A 24191-nucleotide genomic window follows, 5' to 3' on the forward strand; every position below is an offset into this window, starting at 1 on the left:
CAGGTGTTTCTAAAATATAGTGAATACAGAAAGTTTCATTGCTTCACCTTTTTTCAGAAGAATTCTGCTAACTGTATTAGTCATTCATTATTCTCCTGTTCAAAAAATTCGGTCATCCAATCAGGCTCCAGAAGTGTACCATATGACCAAACATACAGCACAAATAGGAAGGAGCGACTAACTTTTCAGCCTGAGGGTCAAACTCCTATTTCAAAAAAGTCAAGTAAAGGGCACAAGCAATATTTTGGAGGCAGATTCTTTACCCTGCTTCACTCCATTTGTGAAACTCAGGCATTGCTATGGGACCTGAAACCACCTATACCTACTCCCCCACCCAGCATGGGGGTATAGAACCAGCAATTCAGCTCCTAGTGGTGCAGAAGGTGCGTTGAAAGCTGGCTGTTGGCTGGAACATACTGCACTCTGGTTATTTTTATCTGGTTTAGAGAGCCTTGGGGAGCATGGTCAGTTGGCACAAGTTAGACAAATCCCTAAACTGCTCTAACCTGGGGTGGGACAAGAATGAGGGGAGCTGCAAGTGTCACACTCCAGGGAATCCCTCCCTTGGGGTCCCATGTGGAGGCAAATCTCCACTGGTAATGAAAATCTGTCACACAAGTGGCTGTTCATCCTCAAGTTCTCCTTTCTTTTCCCTCTCCTGGATTACCCTGAGTGACTGTATCAGGAAGGAGGCAATGGAGTAGCCAGAGTTAGTCTCCTACCTTCTCTGAAATATAGCCAGAGGGGAAGCTGTTCAGCAGGTACACCAGGGAAGGGACAGCAGCTCTTAAGAATGCTTCCAGCTCTCATCAGAGCTGCTCCCGGTTCTGTATGGGAGCAATGGAAGGTAGTTTCTCCTGAACTGTCTGTTTTAGGGAGTTTTCTGCAAGACCCTCTACACTTCCCTAGTCTTTACTGATTGAGATAGGCACCCAGACGAAAACCCCCACTTTTTTACAATTGGATTAGGATACAGCTGTTCTGGCTTCCAGTATGAATCAGCAGACAAGCCCTGCATCTCCATGCAGGATCCTGGAACCAGATATCCCATGTCATAATGAGTATTTGGAATATAGGGTATTTTTCATGTGTATGTTGAGGAATTTGAAACAAAAAACCATGATGGCGTCTTATGAGCTATAGTACTCATCATGTCAATGAGCTATGCATATTGAGAATGTCTCATACTTTTCTAATACTATCTTTAAAATAAAGCTCAAGGAAGCTAAATACAAAATAAATAATGAATGTTACTGTCATAAATCTAGTTTAATTCCACAATATCATAGAATTCAGAGATAATACCTATTAACTCCATCTAAAGAGAACCACATCACTAGGCAATGATCTCAGACCACTTACAATACTTAGGCAAAATAGATTAAATAAGGATGGTCTAAAATGTCTCATGTCTAAATTTACTAGTATTTGTGAATTAGCATATGATTATCACTATTTTAATGACCAAAGCACTAGGCTTCATTTAGTGTGCATATATTCAATGTTATGGGCAAAGAGATATCTTAACCCAATCCTAGTTTTGCAATATCTTCCATTTAAGGGCCTTTTTGATTTCTTCAGATTATTATTAAATCTAGTTTCCTTGCTTTTCACAAAAAGCGTTGATAGATTATATTTCAAACATGACTTTTTAAAATGAAATGATAAATAAAAGGACACTTTAAAATAACAGTAGAAACCCATTGCAAATCATTAAATTTTGGCAAATGAGGGACCAAGTGAACAAATGTAGTTATAGAAGCAAGGATAACATATCACAAACCAGTATTTCATTCATTTGACAAGTGAAGCTTAGTTTTAATTACAATACGTTGTAGCAATGTATATTTATGTATGTAGTAAACTTATGTCAGATAATTTTATAAGAATAATGAAGTCTTTGAAATATGAGATTTCAGTGTGTAGCTATGCTGTTAAATCCTTCCTAATACACACAGAGAAAATGCTCTTTTCTGAAGGCAAGTTATGTAGTGTATGGATCAGTGAAGAGTCAATTAACAAGGTTCTACTGTACATAATTTTCTATTTGACTAACAATAGGACTCAAACAGGATAAATTAGTAATTAATACTAAATGAATAAGACTATTACAGACAGACATTGTACAGTGGAGGATATTTTTCAAGCTGCATGACAGTACCTATATTCACTAATGCATATGCTTTAGTATGCAAAAAATGGCTTTATAAAATGGCACACCTTATACGTTTTAGAAGTTCTTTAAATTACCAGCTTACTATACCTTCACAACTCTTTTTGTCAGGTCCAAGTTCATAGCCAGGATCACAAGCACACTGATAACTGCCCAAGGTATTCACACACCGCTGTTCACAGCCCCCCTTGTCAGGTTTGGCACATTCATCTTCCTCTATGAAGACATAAAAGAATAGAAAAGGCATTAATTAAAAGTTTTTACCTTCCTCATTTCTAATTGTTGAACAGATTGATATTATCTGCAGCAAGTGGTGTGCATGCCATTGAACTTGTCTATATAGCACATCAACTCTACTGACTGGAGCATTTTTAAAATCTTAAAGACCTGAAACTGGGTAAATAAAATGTATGTTCTTCTTTTCCACTACAATAGCAACTGACAGATACAGACCTAATTTATAAGCACTTTGTGGCCAGCATATAATTTAGGCAGCAGCAGTCTAAAGGTTGAGTAAAGTACTGAGAGAATGACTGGAAATCTTCAGAAGGGTCACCTGAAGGGCACTTTTATCTCCAACAGAATGAATTCGTACGTTATCCTGAATTCATACTCAAAACCAGATTAACAGAATCCTCAAATCCCAGTTTTCATTCTACTGATATTAAAGGAAACAAGATGCATCCGAAAAAATGAAATACAGAATTATCTCTGCTAGCCATGAAACATGCTCATAATATTCATGCTCAAATATGCCTGAGATGTAGTATATATCATTTCCTTGCACAGTGGCAAATATGAAGAATATTCTCATTTGTCATAATAATAATCTGACAATTATTTTCTCCTCTCCCACACCTGTACGGAGTGAAAACTGATGGTAAGGGCTAGATCATCGCTAGCCCTTTGTGGCTGGGCAGGAGAATAAGGGAGAGTAGGTTACCTGGGTTCCAGAGGGAATCCGGGTCCACACAGCTTCTACATCCATACCCTGTGCGCACAGGCATCAGCATCATCATTACTATTATTAATAATAATAAATACAGGGAGGACTGGATGGAGCCTTAGCTTCGTGCTCCATCACATTAATGTAGTGACTGTGAAAGCACTGGCATGACAAGAGATAATACTACACCAAGCACTAGCCCTGCTGCAGTTCATTTCCTCCCTGGAGCAATGAGGAGACTGAAAGGCAAATTGTGACTCTCAGGCCATGTCTACATCTAAAATTTTGCAGCGCTGGTTGTTACAGCTGTATTAGTACAGCTGTATAGGGCCAGCGCTGCAGAGTGGCCACACTTACAGCAACCAGCGCTGCAAGTGGTGTTAGATGTGGCCACACTGCAGCGCTGTTGGGCGGCTTCAAGGGGGGTTCCGGGAACGCGAGAGCAAACCGGGAAAGGAGACCAGCTTCGCCGCGGTTTGCTCTCGCGTTCCCCGAACCACCCAGCAAACCGCAGGGAAGGAGACCTGTTTGCTCGGGGTTCCGGGACCGAGAGAGCAAACCGGGAAAGGAGACCAGCTTTGCCGCGGTTTGCTCTCGCGTTCCCGGAGCCACCCAGCAAACCGCAGGGAAGGAGACCTGCTTGCTCGGGGTTCCGGGAACGAGAGAACAAACCGGGAAAGGAGACCAGCTTCGCCGCGGTTTGCTCTCGCGTTCCCCGAACCACCCTGCAAACCGCAGGGAAGGAGACCTGCTTGCTCGGGGTTCGGGGAACGCGAGAGTAAACCGGGAAAGGAGACCAGCTTCGCCGCGGTTTGCTCTCGCGTTCCCGGAGCCACCCAGCAAACCGCAGGGAAGGAGACCTGCTTGCTCGGGGTTCCGGGAACGAGAGAGCAAACCGGGAAAGGAGACCAGCTTCGCCGCGGTTTGCTCTCGCGTTCCCGGAGCCACCCAGCAAACCGCAGGGAAGGAGACCTGCTTGCTCGGGGTTCCGGGAACGAGAGAGCAAACCGGGAAAGGAGACCAGCTTCGCCGCGGTTTGCTCTCGCGTTCCCGGAGCCACCCTGCAAACCGCAGGGAAGGAGACCTGCTTGCTCGGGGTTCCGGGAACGAGAGAACAAACCGGGAAAGGAGACCAGCTTCGCCGCGGTTTGCTCTCGCGTTCCCGAACCACCCTGCAAACCGCAGGGAAGGAGACCTGCTTGCTCGGGGTTCGGGGAACGTGAGAGCAAACCGGGAAAGGAGACCAGCTTCGCCGCGGTTTGCTCTCGCGTTCCCGGAGCCACCCAGCAAACCGCAGGGAAGGAGACCTGCTTGCTCGGGGTTCCGGGAACGAGAGAGCAAACCGGGAAAGGAGACCAGCTTCGCCGCGGTTTGCTCTCGCGTTCCCGGAGCCACCCAGCAAACCGCAGGGAAGGAGACCTGCTTGCTCGGGGTTCCGGGAACGAGAGAGCAAACCGGGAAAGGAGACCAGCTTCGCCGCGGTTTGCTCTCGCATTCCCCGAACCACCCTGCAAACCGCAGGGAAGGAGACCTGCTTGCTCGGGGTTCCGGGAACGCGAGAGCAAACCGGGAAAGGAGACCAGCTTTGCCGCGGTTTGCTCTCGCGTTCCCCGAACCACCCTGCAAACCGCAGGGAAGGAGACCTGCTTGCTCGGGGTTCGGGGAACGCGAGAGCAAACCGGGAAAGGAGACCAGCTTCGCCGCGGTTTGCTCTCGCGTTCCCAGAGCCACCCAGCAAACCGCAGGGAAGGAGACCTGCTTGCTCGGGGTTCCGGGAACGAGAGAGCAAACCGGGAAAGGAGACCAGCTTCGCCGCGGTTTGCTCTCACGTTCCCGGAGCCACCCTGCAAACCGCAGGGAAGGAGACCTGCTTGCTCGGGGTTCCAGGAACGCGAGAGCAAACCGGGAAAGGAGACCAGCTTCGCCGCGGTTTGCTCTCGCGTTCCCCGAACCACCCTGCAAACCGCAGGGAAGGAGACCTGCTTGCTCGGGGTTCCGGGAACGCGAGAGCAAACCGGGAAAGGAGACCAGCTTTGCCGCGGTTTGCTCTCGCGTTCCCGGAGCCACCCAGCAAACCGCAGGGAAGGAGACCTGCTTGCTCGGGGTTCCGGGAACGAGAGAGCAAACCGGGAAAAGAGACCAGCTTGATTACCAGAGGCTTCCTCCTTCCACGGAGGTCAAGAAAAGCGCTGGTAAGTGTCTACATTGGATTACCAGCGCTGGATCACCAGCGCTGGATCCTCTACACCCGAGACAAAACGGGAGTACGGCCAGCGCTGCAAACAGGGAGTTGCAGCGCTGGTGGTGCCCTGCAGATGTGTACACCTTCAAAGTTGCAGCGCTGTAACTCCCTCAACAGCGCTGCACCTTTCTGATGTAGACAAGCCCTCAAAGTTTCTGAGGGGGGATGGATAGATCAGTGGTTTGAGCATTGGCCTGCTAAACCCAGGGTTGTGAGTTCAATCCTTGAGGAGGCCATTTAGGGATCTGAGGAAAAAATTTGTCTGGGGATTGGTCCTGCTTTGAACAGGGGGTTGGACTAGCTGACCTCCTGAGGTCCCTACCAACCCTGAGATTCTATGAAAGTCAAAATATGCTTCTTGAGCTCTGCCCACAGCTCACCTGTATGCCCTTGCCCCTGCTAGTGGTGGATAATTAAGTGAAAACATAGCCTTAAGCAACTAGAAAGAATGATAAATTTTCTATTTAAGAGAAAGCACAAACATTCATAATAATGAACCTCTCAGACAATACCATTCCTATTAGAATTTTATTCTTTCAATTATTTTTTATAGACGTGCCAACATAATATTCCTCTAAACATGTTTAACAGAAGTGATTACATCTTTATCAAAATTCATCCAATCATTTGAAGAAATTAGAAAGACAGACTGGGTTTGATTTTTCACCCCCTTCTGCCTTGGGCAGTCATTTACATGTGTGCAAAGTGAGTGTAAAAACACTGCCATTTTGATCGGTTAACATTTTACACCTAGTTTGCCTAGATACTGATGACTGAATAAAAAAGAGGTAGTAAAAGATAGCGGAAAATCAGGCCCCTCAACTCCAATCAGAACAGAAACTAAAATAATATTAATTTTGTATTCTACCAATATTATATTCTTAATGTTCTTTGTAACAGAGCAGACAAACATTGTAATTCTTCTATATTCCAATACTATATGAGATTCAATCCCCATATAATACATACCTTTAAAAAAGTTAGCAGCAAACCCTGCTTTGTTAACTGTTCCATCAGAAACAAACTTCATCCACAGGGTATTAGAGGTAGATCTAATATCTTCTGGCTTATCATAGCCACAGAAATGGCCAATCAAACGACTATTTTCACTGGTTCCATCTCGGACTTCTAAGTAGTCATAGGCACAGTTGTCATGTCTTTCGATCTGTAAATATACAACAGTGCTCTGTTTAACTATGGACTAACACATAACTAAATAAAGTTCCTTTATGTTAAGTGGAATAGAACATGTTCTTTCCTTTGGAAGGCCATATCTATAGTCATAGAGTATAACAACTGATGGGAGAAAAAAGAAACATTCTTTATAGGTCTCTGTGTTGCTACACTCACTTTCACGAACAGAAGCAAAATCCATTGAGATGTTGATAAGATACAATAGCTTAATTGCAAAAAATCTAAATAGCTACAAAACAAGGCCCCATGTACTCCACAATAAGCTTCATCTAAATTCTGTTGAAGACCTGGTTTCTGCATAATCTAGTGCAGAAGACTAGCGATTCAGTGGCAGTTTTTGAAAAATAAGGAAATTTAAATTTTATTGAATTGAATATAAAAATGAACTATAATCAGGAAAGTATTATTTTTGTGTTATTTAATTTGATATTAAATTCAATTTATTTTATGCTGTCCCTTCATTTTCAATGTAGTGCAAAATTCTGCATTACTGTATTCACCCTGCATAACTACATTCTAGAATTTGAGGTTGGAAGCTAGACGTGCTGGCAGTGAATAGAGTTTTAGGCACCTAGAGAGCATGAGAGGCAGACTGGAATTACCCACATTGCTGCTAAAATGGTGATTAGTGAAATAATTAATAGTAATGACACTTAAAATGTCATCATTACATCTCTGAAGCTGTTAAGTTTCCTGTTTCACTTGAGAGACTTCTGATTTCAGGTAACCTCTCTTTACTCTTCCAGGAAGCCAGGGCTGGGTCCTGGGTTTTTGCTGCCCCAAGCAGCAAAAAAAAAAAAAAAAAATAAAAATCCTCGATCGCAATTGGCGCCTCCTCCAACGTGCCACTTTCTTCTTTGGTGGCAATTCGGCAGCAGGTCCTTCCATCTGAGAGGGACCAAGGGACTTGCCACCAAATTGCCGCCGAAGAGCTCAACGTGCCGCCCCTCCCCTTGGCCGCCCCAAGGACCTGCTTGCTGAGCTGGTGCCTGGAGCCGGCCCTGCAGGCAACTGACTGAACTTTTGCCTTATAATTTCTAGTAGGACTAGAAATATGTGGGTAGAACATCTCATCCACACATCCTGCCAGAAGACCTCAGACCATAGACACAATTTTGTTTATGTCTTAGGTTAGAGTGCCTCACACTCTCTACCTAGTATTGTGTAGAGCACCTGTCAGAGTGGGAGTTGCAGCAGAGACTAAAGCAGCAGCAGGACCTGGAGATAAAGCCTTATGATCTTATATCTTAGGAACTGTAGATAGACTCCCAGAGAGAGAGAGAAACACACACACACAATCTCTCACTAATGCAGCCAGAACTCTTACGGATGCTTTACTTTAGGATTACCCTATGGGTTCAGAATTATGGAATACAGGTACATGGAAGCCTGCCTAAATTAACTAAATCCAAGAGAATAAAATTGTATCTTCTGAGAAAGCTTGTTATACAAACAAACAGCAAGATTTCTGTTTTAAAAGGAGATTTCTTAGTTAAAGAGAAAGCTCGAATCAAATCTATTAACAGAACCACCCTTTTAAAAAAAATACAAACAAACTAAATCTCATCCCCAAGTTGATTTTTTATAATATGGAATTAAACCTATTAATATATTCTATGACTGTTTTGCTGTTCATTCATTTGGTTGGTGAAACACTATATCTACTGTGTATTATGAACAGAACTAAGACGCTTTTGCTTAGCATAAAAGAATCAGAAATCCTAACATACTCAGTTTTATTTATTTCATTTTTTTAAAAAAAGAACAAATTTTGTCCCTCTTCTACAAAACTTGTCTATTTTCTAATCTAAGTCTCCAATACTGCATACACTTAAACATATATGTAACTTTCCCGGTGCAAGCAGTCCCATAGAAATGAGTGGGACTACTCACAGAAGTAATGCTATAGGGGCTTATGTGTTTCCAAGTTCAGGGCCTTAATTAATTACAGAGATCCATCAAGGCATTTTGATCATGGGTAGCATCAGAACCAGAGTTAGGATGGTGAGTAAGAAATATCATAACCTGGGGCACAATAATCACTGTACTGACTTCAATAAGAGTTTCACATGCACAGCTAATGTTGTGGTCATGCATGCGTCTATCTGAGCACCAGTTTTTCAGAGGTTTAGAGGGTAAATTTTAAATGTACTTCGCATTCCAATTTTTTTTAAGTTATTAAATTGAGAACTTTTTAATGTTAACAATTATAATATGCAATTCTGTTAGCATTATTATATTAACAGTAATAGAGTAAAAAGCTATTACATTCAGACGTAGTGCTATCGGCCTGCTCCAAAGCCCATTAAAATCAATAAAGGGTCTAACCGTATTATTTTTTGTCCACAGTTCATTTTTACAGGAGCATAAGTCATTCAGAAATTCATTTTTCTTTCTATTATAGAGGAACATTGTTCCACTCTATAGGGGAGTTTGGAAAATATTTTTATGGGCCAAATTCAGCTCTAAATTACATGTGCCCAGCTCCCACTGAAGTAAAACACTAGAGTTTCCTTTCTGAGCATCACCTTTCATTTTTGGCAGAGGAAGAAAGATAAAAATCTATTTTGGGCAGTGGTAAGTTGCTGAACATCTAAGACTATAAAAATCAACCAACTTATAAAGAGCTATTGATTTACACTAAACATTCAAGTAAGGTGATAATTTGACTAGATTAATTTATTTTTAGTTCAATATCACTGCAAGTGATTCCAATACTAATAATCTTTAGAGATTAAGTAGTTACAAACTGAAATATAAACAGAAGATAAATATAGTGTATTTGGACAAGTAATAAGTAACTTTAAAACCCTTTAGCAACAAATAAAAAGAACTGATTTGAACTGTGTTTTCCTTATCTGAGTCTCATATTTTAGGACATTATGGTGTTGCGTTATCTGGCAGCGCTGCTGTGCAAAGACCTGCTATGCTAAACTACAAAAGTCTGCTGTGTTTCCCCGTATAGAGTTTGATCCAACACCTATTTAAAGTAATGGAATGACTCCCACTGAGTTCAGATTGGGCCCATAAACCTTGTTTATTGGAGTGCTAAAATGTCATTCTTTCAAATTACATGTGGGTGAAGAATATGCAAATTGTTAGTCAATAAATAAAACATTTTAATTTTTACAGCAAAAAAATGTAGTTGTGTTGGTAGCATCAGCAGCTGAAGGCTCCTGAAGAAAGTCAGGGCACCATGACAGAATGAGGATGAAGGAAAGCCAGAGAAACCCCCTTGATGGAGGCAGCAGCAGTGGCTGGAATGGAGTCTCCAGGTGAGTCTGCTTCAAGTGGCCGTGGGGACCCAGAGAAAGTGGTTGGATATGGTCCAAAAGAGATTACGACAGGTGGGAACTTGGCAGGACACTGCCCCATCCTCCTAAACCAACCTGTTCTATATTATCTCTTCCTCTCATGCCCGAACAGTGTCTCACAAGGTGAGTTAGAAGAGGGCTCTCATCAGATCTAATGGTTTGGTGAGAAAAGCAGGCCTCATCTTTATGACCCACAGCTCAAGTCCAGTTAAGCTTTCTCACATTTAATGTTTATACAGTGTGTGGCAAGTGGAGAAGTAAAAAGTAGAGATGCACAGAACTCCAACTTTCCTTCCCCATCTGAAGGTAACATCACTGGCAGAACAGTTTGGATTCTTATTTTCAAAATTTTTACTGTCTCAGACAGTTTCTCAGAATTTAATTTTCAGCCCTAGAACAGTCAATAGCCTAGTGGTAGGGTGTGGATGTGGAAAATTCAGGTTCAAATCTGCATGATTTGGACTAGCAACTTGGGACTCCCATATTGCAAGTGAGTGCCCTACCACTGGGCAATAAAGTCACTCTCTCTTCTGACCCAATGAATAATTATTTATACAACATGGAACATCTCCTGCTGGAGAGATTCAGAGAGATTGAGAGAGACTGATTAAGTGGAGTTAATGATGCTAATATTTATGCTGCTCTGCCTAAACATCACATAGTACAATTCCTCTATCAGTGAGTTAAAGAAGAGCAGGTAATCCTACACTCTGCAGAAGCTGCAATGCCCACAGCAGGCAAAACAAGATGACTCACTGATAAAGTCTGAAGTTCTTGGCTTTTCTGGGGGTTTAATTATAGACTGGAGGTTATTTATAAAGTTATTTCATTGCATTGTGTGCAATCAGAATTTATGAAACATAAAAATACCTTTCAAAGGACAAACAATTTTCTCACAAACATACCGTAATAACTCCTGTCTGCACTTTACTATTTTTGGACACAGGGACTTCTGATTTTAAAATCACTTTTCTGTTTTGCTGGGCAATGCATCAAGTATATAGAAATAAAGTGACATACTTGACCTCATATTTGAGATCATTTTGCTACAGTACTGTTATCTATTTAAGGATACTGATATCTTTTGTCATTAGCAACTGAACATTCCATATTTTTATTTGACAGATACATACTTTGCCTACAATAAACCCTTAATACTCATGAATTAATACATTTGGGGGGAGTGGATTACAGTTCAGCCACAAGTATATCCAATATTGACTGCATTTCTTTTTTTCATTTTATCTATTTCTTTGAAATCTTTTCCAAACACTTGCTGTCTCTTGAGTTTTCAGCACAAGAGAAGGTGAAGCAAAATTTCTTGAAAGAAGGAGTGAAATCAAGCTATGAGTGGCTTCTTAAAGTTGGACATTGCTTGTTTCGTTTATATGCAGCAAAGGGATAATCTGTTTTTTTTTGTTTGTTTGTTTTGTTTTTTTGCTATTTCAGAGAAGACAAACTGATTCCTCACAGGTAGTAATAAAAATCAGAACCACTGCTCTATATTTTGTTAGTATAGCTATTGCAGGAAAGGCATTCCTCGTCCATTAAACAAAGTAATCTTGTTTAACATCAGATTTCATACAGCTATCCTAATCAATCCTGATCCATTAAAACAGACTCTCTGTATTTTGATATAGAAAGGTATTATTAAGAACTACAGAATTACTAAAAATACTGTCCATTTAAAACAATTTTCAACTCTAAGCCAGGACAGTGAAAACCTAACTAGCATTCAAAATGATCCTTGGGCAGGGGAAGAGTCTCCTGCCTTATGTGGTATGAGGCATTAATTTAACTGACAAAAAGATAAGAGACTGCAGGTAACACCTATAAAAGTTTTTTCTAATATTTATAATATATGGTCATTACTAATTGTAAATTTGGCCACAGAGGCCTGATCTTTTGATAATTCCATGCCAGAACTCCCATTGATTTTCAAGGGTGGTACATCACTTAAGGGTTGCAAGACCAGGAACAACAGAAATGAAAGAGGCAGACGCCTTTTCCCAGATGCACAAAGGGACTTGGCCACTGCGATGCTAAGAGTCACTTTTAGGCAGATAGGAAATAAAAAAAATACTACTGAGATCCACGAAACCTGAGTTAGTCATCTAAGCTCCCTATAAAATGTATGAAGAGAGACAGGGACTGAAGAATGCAGTCCACAAAAGCCAGCACAATAGGCTGGGAGCCACCTAAAATAGCCTGTGGGAAATGTGAATTGCAGTGGAACCAAAACTGTAATTAAATCACCTAAACGCAAGCCTTAGGCTGAGCCATGGTTCCTAAATTCATACGCTACTGAAATATTTGAACAAAAAAAGTAGACAGAACAAGTATTACTAAACTTAGCTGTGAACTTCAAACCAGCACTTATATTATGTATAATGAGTTGTATGAAATATCAATTGCCCGTGTTAGGGACAAGTTTGCTGGCCTGTACCAGTCAATAAAAATGTTTATGGAGATCAACTAAAGATATGTTAAATTTGAAAAAATATGGGCTTTTAAACCATTTTAAGAGTTTGGCTTTTTAAAAAATACAGTACTTGTTTCTGCATAATAAAAACAGAAAATAGTGCTTTCTTTCCAGAAAGGTATTCATTTTTTTAACAATTAGACTGAGAAAAGAAATAACAGCTCTATTATTTAATAGAATCCTAAAGCAGTCTTGCGAAACAGGATTATACATTTGTCAAAAGAAACTATTGTCAGTATTTAAAACATTCCAATTCAAATAGCACAGATAATGTAAAACCCCTTTAATCTTCTTGAAAATTTCTGCAACAGGAAAGGTCCCAAGGAAAGTAAACTTCAGCAGTAGACTTTTTTTTTTAGGAGGGGGAGGGAAGAGGAGAGAATTCTTTGTTTCTTCATTGGTTTAATGAGGATTCTCTTAAATGGCACTGTCAGTTATCCACTAGATGGTTTGCTGAATCAGTTAAATGGCTTTACCTCAAATGCCTGAAAGGTTAATCCGACATTGTAGTTCTCTGACACTGTTATTTTCCACACACATTCCTTCATTGGTCTGTAGTCATCAGGATAATTAGGAGACTGGATCTGGCCTTCGTTTTTGTGGATCTCACCTCCACAGATTGCTGATGAAAGCATAAAACTCAATCTAAATATATTTTCAGGACTGATATTTCCCCCTCTTCTTGAGTCAATGTATTTTGTGTGATGATGAAATTATACAACAAAAAATGTACACACTTTAAAAAGGTCAAATTACAGAAATCAAGCTTGGTGGTATAACCTACTGCACATTTCACAGAGTATTTAATGTTTTTAATAATGCAGTACCTTTAACACTGGAGAAGACTCCGGAATCACTGATATTTATGATCTGTGACTGCTTAAAAAGGCATTAAAATTGTCATAAAATAATATCACTTTTTTATATGCTTTTAGGGTTATGTAACATACATTTCTCATCAATAGCCATGTCCATATGTAGCTTATTAGCCTCAGTAAAACAGAATATTGAGACAAACTACATCCTCTACATCTATAAATCTTTACCTACAAACTATGGTTTGCACCTAGAAACACAAACATTTTGATTTCAGTGAAACAACTCACATGACTAAGGTTACTCAAATGCATAATTGTTTTCAGGATTGGGGCCTACCCTCATATACTAAATATCTGTGGGCTCCATTTATATCGCACTCTTTTCTACTAAACAGTATTAAACTGGGCTTCATTGTATTTCAAGATGATGTCTATTAATGTTCTCATTTACTTAAACTACAGAACATGCAAGAACAGAACCAGATTTTGTGAAGGAAGGTGAGGAAGCATAGAACTAAAAGTATAGAACAAAACACTAAATACATTTTCTCTTCAACGCTACCTCTTAAACAAGACATCCAAAAAGAAATATGCAAAACTCCCCTCTCCCAGAACCTCCCATGAGAAAGAGATAGCCACATTAAATTTCCAAGGTGTCATTAACAAAATGGATTCAACACAACTGAACTAAAGGAAAATGGAAATTTCCCTACGTTTGGTAAGCTCTGTGCAGAAATGTAGGTATGTGCTAAAGAACAGATCTCAAAATCTAAGAGAGTTTCCAATTACCATTTAATTAAGAATTTTAAAATGTGCATGATATACTTCCGATCACCATTACTGATGTTATTCGAAAGGATGATGTCTGTAATGAGATCATATTGGCAATTTCAAACTTATACATCTATGAAGTTGATGGCCCATACCAAAACAACCAAACTGTTTTCTTAAAAAGTATGAAACTAATTTCAGATGAAGTTAATTTAACTTCATAACTTATCAATGCCCACATTTGTCAAGATATAAATGTGTTTCTTGTTAATCGTTATCCATATGATTAAGTCATCTTTAATATTCATTGTAACTTGCCTTCATAAACTGCTGCAAAACCTTTTCCTAACCAATTGCTGCTGCTACGGAACTCTATCCACATTCTGCTGTCAGTAGATGTGAGTACTTCTGGTAGTTTGTCACCACAGAACCTGCCTAAAAACAATCAATGAATAAGTGTACTTTATGTAATCTTTCAGGACCAAATCCTACAAGCACTTACATGTGGGTTTATCTTTATAAACAGGCTTGGAAGGATTTGATTTTTATCAATAAATGCACAAATCAACAAAATATTTCCATTGATAATAGATATGTACAGAAAGGTAAAGTAAGAAAAAATGTTCCTAGAGAACTTATTAGAGTTTGATTTAACAATATTTACTTTGTACATTTTGACATATGATGTTGACAGGGTTTAATGGTTATAAATTTTTACTTTTTAATTCTCAACAGCTACTATCATTAAATAAATTCTTGTCTGACCCCCCGTTGCCTGACACACACACCCCATAATTTCCAACCATGAACATTTAAATTCAATAAAAATGCTTTAAAATACATTGTAGAGAGAGAGAGATTTTATTATAATTTTGTTGGTGGTATTTTTCACAATTCCCAGGCTCCTTTAGTACTATGAGACCACATGTAAAAGTCTCAGAGGCATTGGGGGGCAAGAGGATGTTCCTTTTTCTAACCACAATGGGTTAAACAATATCATACTTCAAACCTTTCACTGATCTAGAATTGAGCATTATGCATCCTAGACCTCATACTGGAATAATGTCAGCAAAAATCGAGGAAGAATTCCAATTTTGTGGTAGAAAAAATTGTAATGTTTTCAATATACATATTTTTTAAATTTAAAAATGACAGCTTTTTGAAGTAGATGGGATTAGCGAGTAGACTGCAATTATGCTGGACAAAGATGCATAATATATATAATTAATCATATGGATCTGCACTTTATCACGTGGACATGAATACCACTACTGTATTTGTGGTAGCATTCAATATATTTCTCAAATTCCATAGAACAACTTTGGCCTAAATTTTATTAGTAAAAAAGGCCAAAAATATATAATCTCTGTTTTTTTCCAGTTTAACAACTCTGAAATACAACCTGAAGCAAGTAGTACCCATGCCCATCCTTTTCTTTAAAAAGGATGTGCATGCTGTACATACTACATGTCCCAGCATGCCATCACCTCAGTATGGCATGATGGAGTTTCAAATCTTCCCAGCTACACCTCTATCTTTTTAATAAAAGGGGTGTCTCATGGGCTGCATTATTGACTTGCAAGAAGATATCGATGCGTTGAATGTCCATTATTCAAACTGAAAGTTCTCCTCTCGTAACCACAATAGAAAAACTACAGAGACAAAGCTGATGATTAGAACTTTACAGCTGGTGTTCCAGTCACAGCAAGTCAGTTACCAATTATGCACACTGGTAGGGCATGCGCCACTGACTACTTACTCAAAAAATTATTCCTAAAGTTCTATCATCAAATCTATACCAACCTAGATACTTAAAACACAGAAATAATGCATGAGCAGTTATTTTAAGTACACACATACTCATTTGTCATGCTCAGATTCAAGCATCTGCTTAATAACCTCTTGCTCCACTGAGATAAAAGTTTATTTCCTTTTTTGTTTGTATTTGTTTGTTTTCTGAAGTTTTTATTTATTTTATTTTATTTATTTATATTTATTTCCTGAGCATTTTGCAGTTTTTCAAAGGCTTGCAAAGTCATTGTGAATAGAAAACAAGGAGTTCAATTTCTGTATGCAAACTATACATTGAACAACAGCGGAGTGGGGAAATGGTTTCATACCAAGCAGAGGTGATTTTCTCCAGTATCCATCTCTTACTTCAATATAGTCATACCAGCAGAGACTGCTCTTGTACAGATCCATTGTAGTAAAGTTTAAAACAATCTGCAATGCAGAGTAGAATAGCATGCCATATAATTAACTTGGTTGTAGTTAGCACTAGAATATAGATAGCCCAACCAATATGCTGTGAAACCAAAGTCATAGTGATCACCCTTAAAGTCTCACCAATTGCCTAGATATTAAATAGCTACTCCTTTGGCAGCATCCAAGTTATTTACTATAGTGTAAGAGAATACCACAGTAAGTGTAAGAGATACTGATGTATCTTTGAGTAAGGTAAACTGGCAGGCTTAAGGTTTAACACTTCAGCTTAACAGTTTCCAGAGTGTTTTTACTAAGAAATCCAAATGTGAAAGTGATAATACAGTAAAATGTTGTTCTAACATCATCACATTACATTACTGGATATTACTTCATCCCAAGCCCTGTTCCATTCAGTGAATAGGACTTTGGGTCATTTATAACATCTCTGGGTATAAATGTCATTTACAGACATAAAATCACCACAATTCTCTTTCCCTTACTACTTTGAGAACTTGCTCTACATTCGAAAACTATGGGGTGTGCATTCAGCGTGATGACATGACCCGTGTTGAACTCAACACCATTAAAAAAAAATGGATACACTGTCACTTTTCGAACAAAATCTGAATAAACTTATAACAGAGTTTCACGTAGCAATATCAGAATTTGGTGTATACGTGAAACTTCAGAACTTGCAGTTTCTGACTCACACTGAAAAGAACTGAGCACATCCACAAATACACACACAATTTTTTTAGTTAATGACACAAGCATTGCTGGAGGAGCATTCAGAATAATGCATCAGAGCATTCCATTTTCTCCAGAATTATTATACCCTACATTATCATAACTTGTAGCTTTTCAACTGAAATAGAGTTAATTGAGGCCACACATTCACAATGGCCAAAGGTTGTTCCTAGCTCACTAGCACTGCCTTAGCAATCTGACCCACTCTATGGGTACGTCTACACTACAGGATAAATTTGAATTAGCTTAAACAGATTTTATAAAACAGATATTATAAAGTCAATTGTGCGCGTCCACACTAGGCACATTAATTCGGTGGCGTGCGTCCATGGTCCGAGGCTAGTGTCGATTTCTGGAGCGGTGCACTGTGGGTAGCTACTGTGAAAGAATGAGGCCAATAATGTCGATTTGCGTCCACACTAACCCTAAATCGATATAGTAATATTGATTTTAGCATTACTCCTCTCGTTTTGTAGGAGTACAGAAATCGATTTAAAGAGCCCTTTAAATCGATATAAAGAGCAGTGTAGTGTGGACAGGTGCAGCATTAAATTGATTTAATGCTGTTAAAATCGGTTTAACAGCGTAGTGTGGACCAGGCCTATGTGAAGCTAAGTCTCTCGTAGTAGTGGCATTGCTGTGAAATAATGGCTATAAACATGTAAAGCATTGAGAGCATTAAAAGAAATATTACTGTAATCCATTGCTAAGGTCAAAGTTAATACATTCTGGTTTCACTTAGAACTTATTTTTGTATCCTGAAATTAACATACTTTGTAAGGGGGATAAAGGCAAGAGCACCATCACATAACAATGATTCTTACAACCAGGTCAGATTTAAGAGACAGTTAGCATAAGAAGAAGATAAAGCATCACTCATTGCAAGTTTAGTCTGTAAAATAGTTTCTAGAATTCATAGGCTTTCATTAGCTTTGATTTTCCTTCTTTCCCCTTATTCCATTTTTTAATGTAGGAAGTTTGATTCTGAACATTCAAACTAACCCTGGAAACAGTTCTGCACCCACTTCATATGGTTAACTCTTCATGATTCAGCGGGAGTTACAAACATATAAATAAGGGTAAAATTGGGCCCAGTGAGCAATGGGGAAAGCAGCTCACTTTATTTTCTCGCAACTGCATTTTGTTTAAGAGATCAAAAGTCTTTTTAAAACAATTCCTCACTGTGCTTTACCAAAAATATTCAATAAGACAACCGATCCGCAACATACTTGCACTACGACAGAAAACATCATTACAGATCCTGCGTTACAGACCATTTTCGCATGTGTCATGTGACTTTAATACTGGGTACTCAAATTTTAAATATGCTGTTAGAGAGGAAACATTTGCTACTGTGCACTAATTTAAATTTCACACTACTACAATATATTCCCATGGCAGCCACATACCAGCTGCGTTTGTCATTTAAAACTGTCAGGGAATCTCTCTTACTCCAACTGTGAGGAGAAAAAAAAAATTTAATCTGAGCAATGCGCACGAATAGTCACTTAAAGGTTTATTTTCATTGCTTCAAGGCATACTATATGTCCCTTGTTGAGGAACATCTAATACAGTATTTATCCACAAATCACAATCTTTCCCAGGCAACTTGATCTTCTAATAGGAGATAAACAATTAGATATTGTAGGCAAACTAATATACAGCTTAAATATAAGTGACTGAGAGCAATTGAATACCAAGAAAAGGAAAGAAGTTTCAAGTAAAGAAAAATTGGTTTCTTTCTTATTTTGGATAGCCCAACTTAAAAGTTGGGCAGTACTGGGAAAAAGGTTAGACAGACACTCATTTAAAACACTAGGTAAACCTCCCCAAGAAAATGAAACAATGGGATTAAACAAAATCAAGGCTAAATGAACTGGTGCACAATCTAGCCATCTTTTAATGGCTAGATTGTGCCTTTAACACAGCCCTGCACATATGTGGTTGAGAGCATCATGGTAAGCATCAGAAACACTTTCCCAAAGTTCCCTGGTGTGCTAAAGGGAACATGAACTGCCATGCCCCCTTAATGAGTGCAGCAGTGCTTTGTGCAGCTGTCCAGCTTCGCTGGCTGGCAGTTTGGGGCGGAGGGGGGAAACAGAGCATGCTTCTGCCTGCTCCCCATCCACTTAGGGATTTTATAAACTCTGGGGAAAGCATCTTAAAAATAGACCTGCACCCCTTTAAGTGCAGGGACTGCAACAAATCTGACCAGTCCTTACTTGATCTTTGTGTCCCTTCCCCATTACTGTATGGGACAGCCAGAAACTAGTATTAAATTCCTCAATCCACAAGCAAAGAATTAATGTTTTCAGTATAAATTTGATAAACTGGAAAACACAAAACATTTAGGTCTTATTTCATCATCTCACAAAGGAACAGCTGTAGGAATTCTGGGTCATACAATAGAACCTCAGAGTTACAAACACTTCAGGAATGGAGGTTATTCACAACTCTGAAATGTCTAACTCTGAACAGAAAGTTAAGGTTGTTCTTTCACAAGTTTACAAATGAACATTGACTTAATACAGCTTTGAAACTTTACTATGGAAAAGAAGAATGCTGCTTCCTCTTTATTTTTTTCGTAGTTTACGTTTAACAAGAACTGTACTTTCCTTTTTTTTTTTTTTTTTTGCTGCTGCCTGATTGAGTTCCAAAGAGTTGTTTTGTTGACCTGTCAGTTCATAACTCCGAGATTCTACTGTACTTATTTCAGAAGCTAAGATCTGTAATGATGGAATATTAATCAAATTATGTACTAGGCTTAAAACCTGAGCCTGGGGATCAGAACTGAATACTTTAAAATCAGTCACAATTGTTCCTGAATCTGCTGTACATTTTTCTTTATTACACTAGCAGTTAACATCTTTTTATAAAAATGTATTAATTATTTGCATTGGAAGATATAAAGTTGTAGGTAATATTTTAGCTATATTTTCATACTTCAGCTATCTATTTTTTATAGTTGAATCGCCTTTCCATTAACTTCAAAAATAAAAGTAAACATAGTCTTAATGGAAAACTAATTCTAACAATCTCTTTCCATTAGGTAATATGTAAGTGTTGAAAAGACCCAGGATGCATTTATAAATGTCTAATTCAAAGAGATAATGAAGAACTTTAACATTTTATTCACTCAATGAATGAGATGACAAAGAGCTTTGTTATGGGAAACACACCATATCAGAGCTATAGCTTCTTATAATATTTCTACAGGATTCCTTCAATGCTACTGTATTAGGGTTTATGGCTGTTGAACTACTGAGCTAAAAATGGCATGATTCGTGGTCAGAAATCAATGTGAATATATTTAAGGTTCCATTTTGCAACTCTGCAGTAATCTGGAGAGCTGGAGACAAGGCAGAACAACAGTTCAAGGGGACAGGATGACTGAAAGTCTCCAGAGAAAGACAGTCAATGAACATTTGTCAGCACAATTAAGAAATAATGGGCTACGTAAGCAAAGTCAGTCATGCCATTGCAGCCTCAAATAGAATAATATATCACACCTCTTATTTGCTGGGAGATAAAGAACAAAATACATTGTGGAAACAGGGCTATTCTATACATTTCTGCAAGGATTTTTTAAAATTTAATATTACTTTCATAATAGCTGAGGATTAGTTGTCCTATTTAAGCATCCATATAAACACTAAAGGAAAAACAGAGAATATTGAATATTGCATATTCAAAGGGCCAGATCCAGAAAACATTGGTACAGTTTAGCCCCCTATGCTAACTAAATCCTCAGAGCCAGAAAGCAGGGATTCACCCTTCAAATGGCAGTGTTTGTTACCAATACCACTCTTGCAACCTCATCCCTCTTAATTTCCTACCACCAGTGACCTCATAGAGGATCTGTGTTAGCATAAGTCAGTATGGATTCTGGAATGAATATAGGGAAAAAGTAACATCTCACCAAAACATCCACCAAACTATGTTGAAACAATATACTGTTCAGTTCAAAGAAACCAAAGCGCAAGAAGCCAGGAAGAGTAGAGTTAAGACTTGTCAATCGATTATTAGGTCCCATCTTATTTTAGGGGCAAATGAGTATAAATGCAAAATCCCAAAACAAACAGCACTTAACATTATTGTACCATTTATTTCAGTGTTTAAAAGCAAAAGAAGTAAAATACAAACATAATTATGTTTCAATTGTTCCTTCATAGGGAATGCAATGGAAAAAGAGACTGATGTTCTACCATCATCCATATATGTTTGATTAAATAGACCTAAATATCTGCTTCTGAGGTATTGTGTTTTGTATGTCAATTAATTCTTAGACTCTGATTCTGTCAACCCTTGTTCACATTAAGTACCTTACTCTACAAGTATTCCCATTTATTTCAAGTAAGGTATAACTTAGTGTGAAATGAGGCAAAAATTAATCCTTTGATTTTAATACATGGAACACTTATACAAAATGTGCATATTCCGCTCTCAGCTGCTACAGAAATCAATGGATATTGTTTCAGAGCCTGCAGATGGAGTTGAGACTGATAAATACTATATGTCATATCAAAGTACATTTAGGGAATCATTCTTTGTTCTTCATCTGTTTTTTGTCTTCTTATACTGTAAGATCTTCAGGACAGGTGCTCTCTCGCTTGCTATGAGTTTGTACAATGTCTAGCATAATGGGCCCCAATCCTAGTTGGGGCCTTTGGGCTCTGCAACAACATTATAAATATATTATAATATACCTAAGGTCCTTGGAGCCATTCATATGAAATTGCATATGTTCTAGAAATCCTCAGAAAGAACCGCTTTCTAAGTTAAACAAAACAGCAACAATTAAACCCTAAAACTTTATATATTTATTTATTTTATTGGAGAAAAGAAAAGAATGTAGGACATTACATTTTTGCTACGGTAGCATTAACTGTGCTTCAGTGCAGGGAAGGGGGATGTAAAATTATCCCTCCAGATGTATTTGCTTCTTTTATGCAAACCTCCTATTCATCCGGTTTTATTTGCCACTCCCTACCAGCCTGCAGTGCCACCAACATCCTCCGAGCATTTGAGACTGCTTATTTTTCATCCTGTTTCAGGTGCCTGACAACAGTAGGACTAACACATTCCAAAAGGCTTTGCTTTTGTTCATAACAATGGCAATAGCTCTCTCATCTCTCTGAGATCTATCAGTGTATCAGAAAACAAACATGTTCATTAGGCTGCAGAGACACAGACCTTGAGAGAACTAAGAATATAGTAATTTTGTTTTAAGAGAAGGAATGGGAGAGTAGGGCATGGTCTGAATGCAATATCTGGTGGAGTATGGTGGACTTGGGATTTTTTTTACTCTAGTATGAAGGGTGCTTTTTAGTTCTTACAGCCCTCTCTTCAAAGCTGTATCAGTTTGCTTAATATTGCCCTCCCAAAACCCTTTCCATCTCTTTAAAATGTACTTGTGCACTTTTTTTCTGCACATTTTGTCTGTGAGAAAACTCTCTATACCTCCCTTCATCCCACTGAATCGGTTTACATGGAGGGAGATCAATATCCTAGTAAATAAATGAGAACAAAATATGGTAAAACCTGGAATGCCCTAGAAAAGAAGAGCCAGCTTGTGCCTTCAATATCACAAAAACTTTGCAAAAGGAAGCCTCATGTCCTTCCCTTACTTAGTACCAGCCCAATCATTTCTCAATCCATTTTTTCTAAAATTTACACCTAGGCTGAGAACTTGGACTCTGCTTCAGCATCATGCACATTTTCACAATGAAATTTAAACTCCTGAAATCAAGGTATACAAATTCTCCACTAGAACACCACCAGAGAACACTTACAATGATACATTTAAAACTCTTATAGCTTCTTCTTACTTTCCATTGTATTATATTCAATTTACAAATATAAACCCACTGACTGCATTAAAAGTGCTGGTATTAGGTAGGCCACACAGTCAGTCTGGGTTTCTCCATGCTGCACAAGCAGTGTGCCTCAGCCCCAAACTGGAAGGATCATCCATGCAGATGAAAAGGTATTTGAAACTCCATGCCCATTAAAGCCCTCTGCCTTTAGGCTGAGGCTGTCAATGGGGATGCAAGTTTTGTGATATGAACATCTACCTACTAAGAAGTGGACTACAGCCATGAACTTATTTCATTTAAACAACCATCAGATGGCAACAACCTTAGCATCTAATAACATGGGCCAAAATCAAATCAATTGCCTACAGTTCAAAGTCTGTAACATATTGACTCAAGAGATTGAATCGATTCCTGATATTATTCAAACTTAAAAAAAAAAAGTAAAAAGAAAAGCTAAATAATCAGGGAAGAATATCTTTTAGAAAAGGAATGCTTGCATTTATTTTGAGGGACAGAGGTGGTGAAATAATGGTTAAGTACCTTCTCCCCTGGGGTAACAGAGATTCGCCATATACAGTGTGTATAGGAAGGATAACCATTTGGAAATCCTGGAGAAGAAAAGTTGCCTGTAGATTCTTGCAGTGTTTCTCCACATGCTGAAAGAAACAAAAGATGGTAAAAACAGAGAAATTCATGTGTCTTATAAGGCACACAGGAAGAAGTGTCTCCTTTACAATATTTTTTTAGAATTGATTTGATTCAGTACACAGGCAGAATGAAAAGTGGTCTAGTGATGTTATGATTTAGTCAAAAGCAATAATTTGAACCAGTCTGCTATACATTTTGTTTTTTATACATAGTTTTTTCTTTCCATGAATCCTTTCACTTATATTCTGTGCAGCTGACATAACCAAAATTGCAAGAGTTTTTAAAAATTTCATGGCTGACAATCACATAGCAAAATTATACATATAATTTTATTTCTGTACAACTTTCTGAATTTACATGCAATACCCACACCCATACCTAAATTATCTGAGAAGAACTAAAAGAAAAACACAGTGTTTAAGTGACTGACATATGAGAAATGAACCAGCAGTTTCATTTACATTGTCAACATTAAGGCTGACTATGAACTGATGTCATTCATTCATATTAGAATAGGAAACCTAAATCCTAAATTCAACAAAATCTTTTGCACAAAAAATGATTTGTGGAGATAGTAATAAAGAGAAACAAATGTAAAGACCCATAATACCAAAAGCTTTGATATTCTATATTACTAAAGCCTTTAGCTTACCCGTCAATCATGCTGCTAGCTGCTGGGGTTACTGATTAATAATTCTTTCTTCCCACGGAGCTATATCATCACAAGCTACTGCCATTCTCTACCATTAAAGCTGATTCAAGTAGGATTCTTACACCTTAGTCAGTCATTTTTGTGACCTTCAAACAACAAGTTGTTTCACCTACTGATTTTGTA

At 38.5% G+C, this 24191-nt stretch overlaps 1 protein-coding gene across 2 annotated transcripts in view; it reads right to left on the bottom strand.

The window, feature by feature from the left end:
* Positions 1–24191, bottom strand: part of TLL1 (tolloid like 1) — a 106557-nt gene that overhangs the window by 38788 nt on the left and 43578 nt on the right. For both annotated transcript variants that reach the window (XM_030564889.1, XM_030564888.1), the window contains 6 exons: positions 23249–23364; positions 16061–16163; positions 14259–14375; positions 12828–12973; positions 6331–6526; positions 2264–2389 (listed from right to left, as the gene is read on the bottom strand). In XM_030564889.1, coding sequence (XP_030420749.1) covers positions 2264–2389; positions 6331–6526; positions 12828–12973; positions 14259–14375; positions 16061–16163; positions 23249–23364 — 804 coding nt within the window. The remainder of the gene's footprint in view (positions 1–2263; positions 2390–6330; positions 6527–12827; positions 12974–14258; positions 14376–16060; positions 16164–23248; positions 23365–24191) is intronic.

The sequence above is a fragment of the Gopherus evgoodei genome, chromosome 5, assembly GCF_007399415.2.
Source record: "Gopherus evgoodei ecotype Sinaloan lineage chromosome 5, rGopEvg1_v1.p, whole genome shotgun sequence".
Lineage (NCBI taxonomy): Eukaryota > Metazoa > Chordata > Testudines > Testudinidae > Gopherus > Gopherus evgoodei.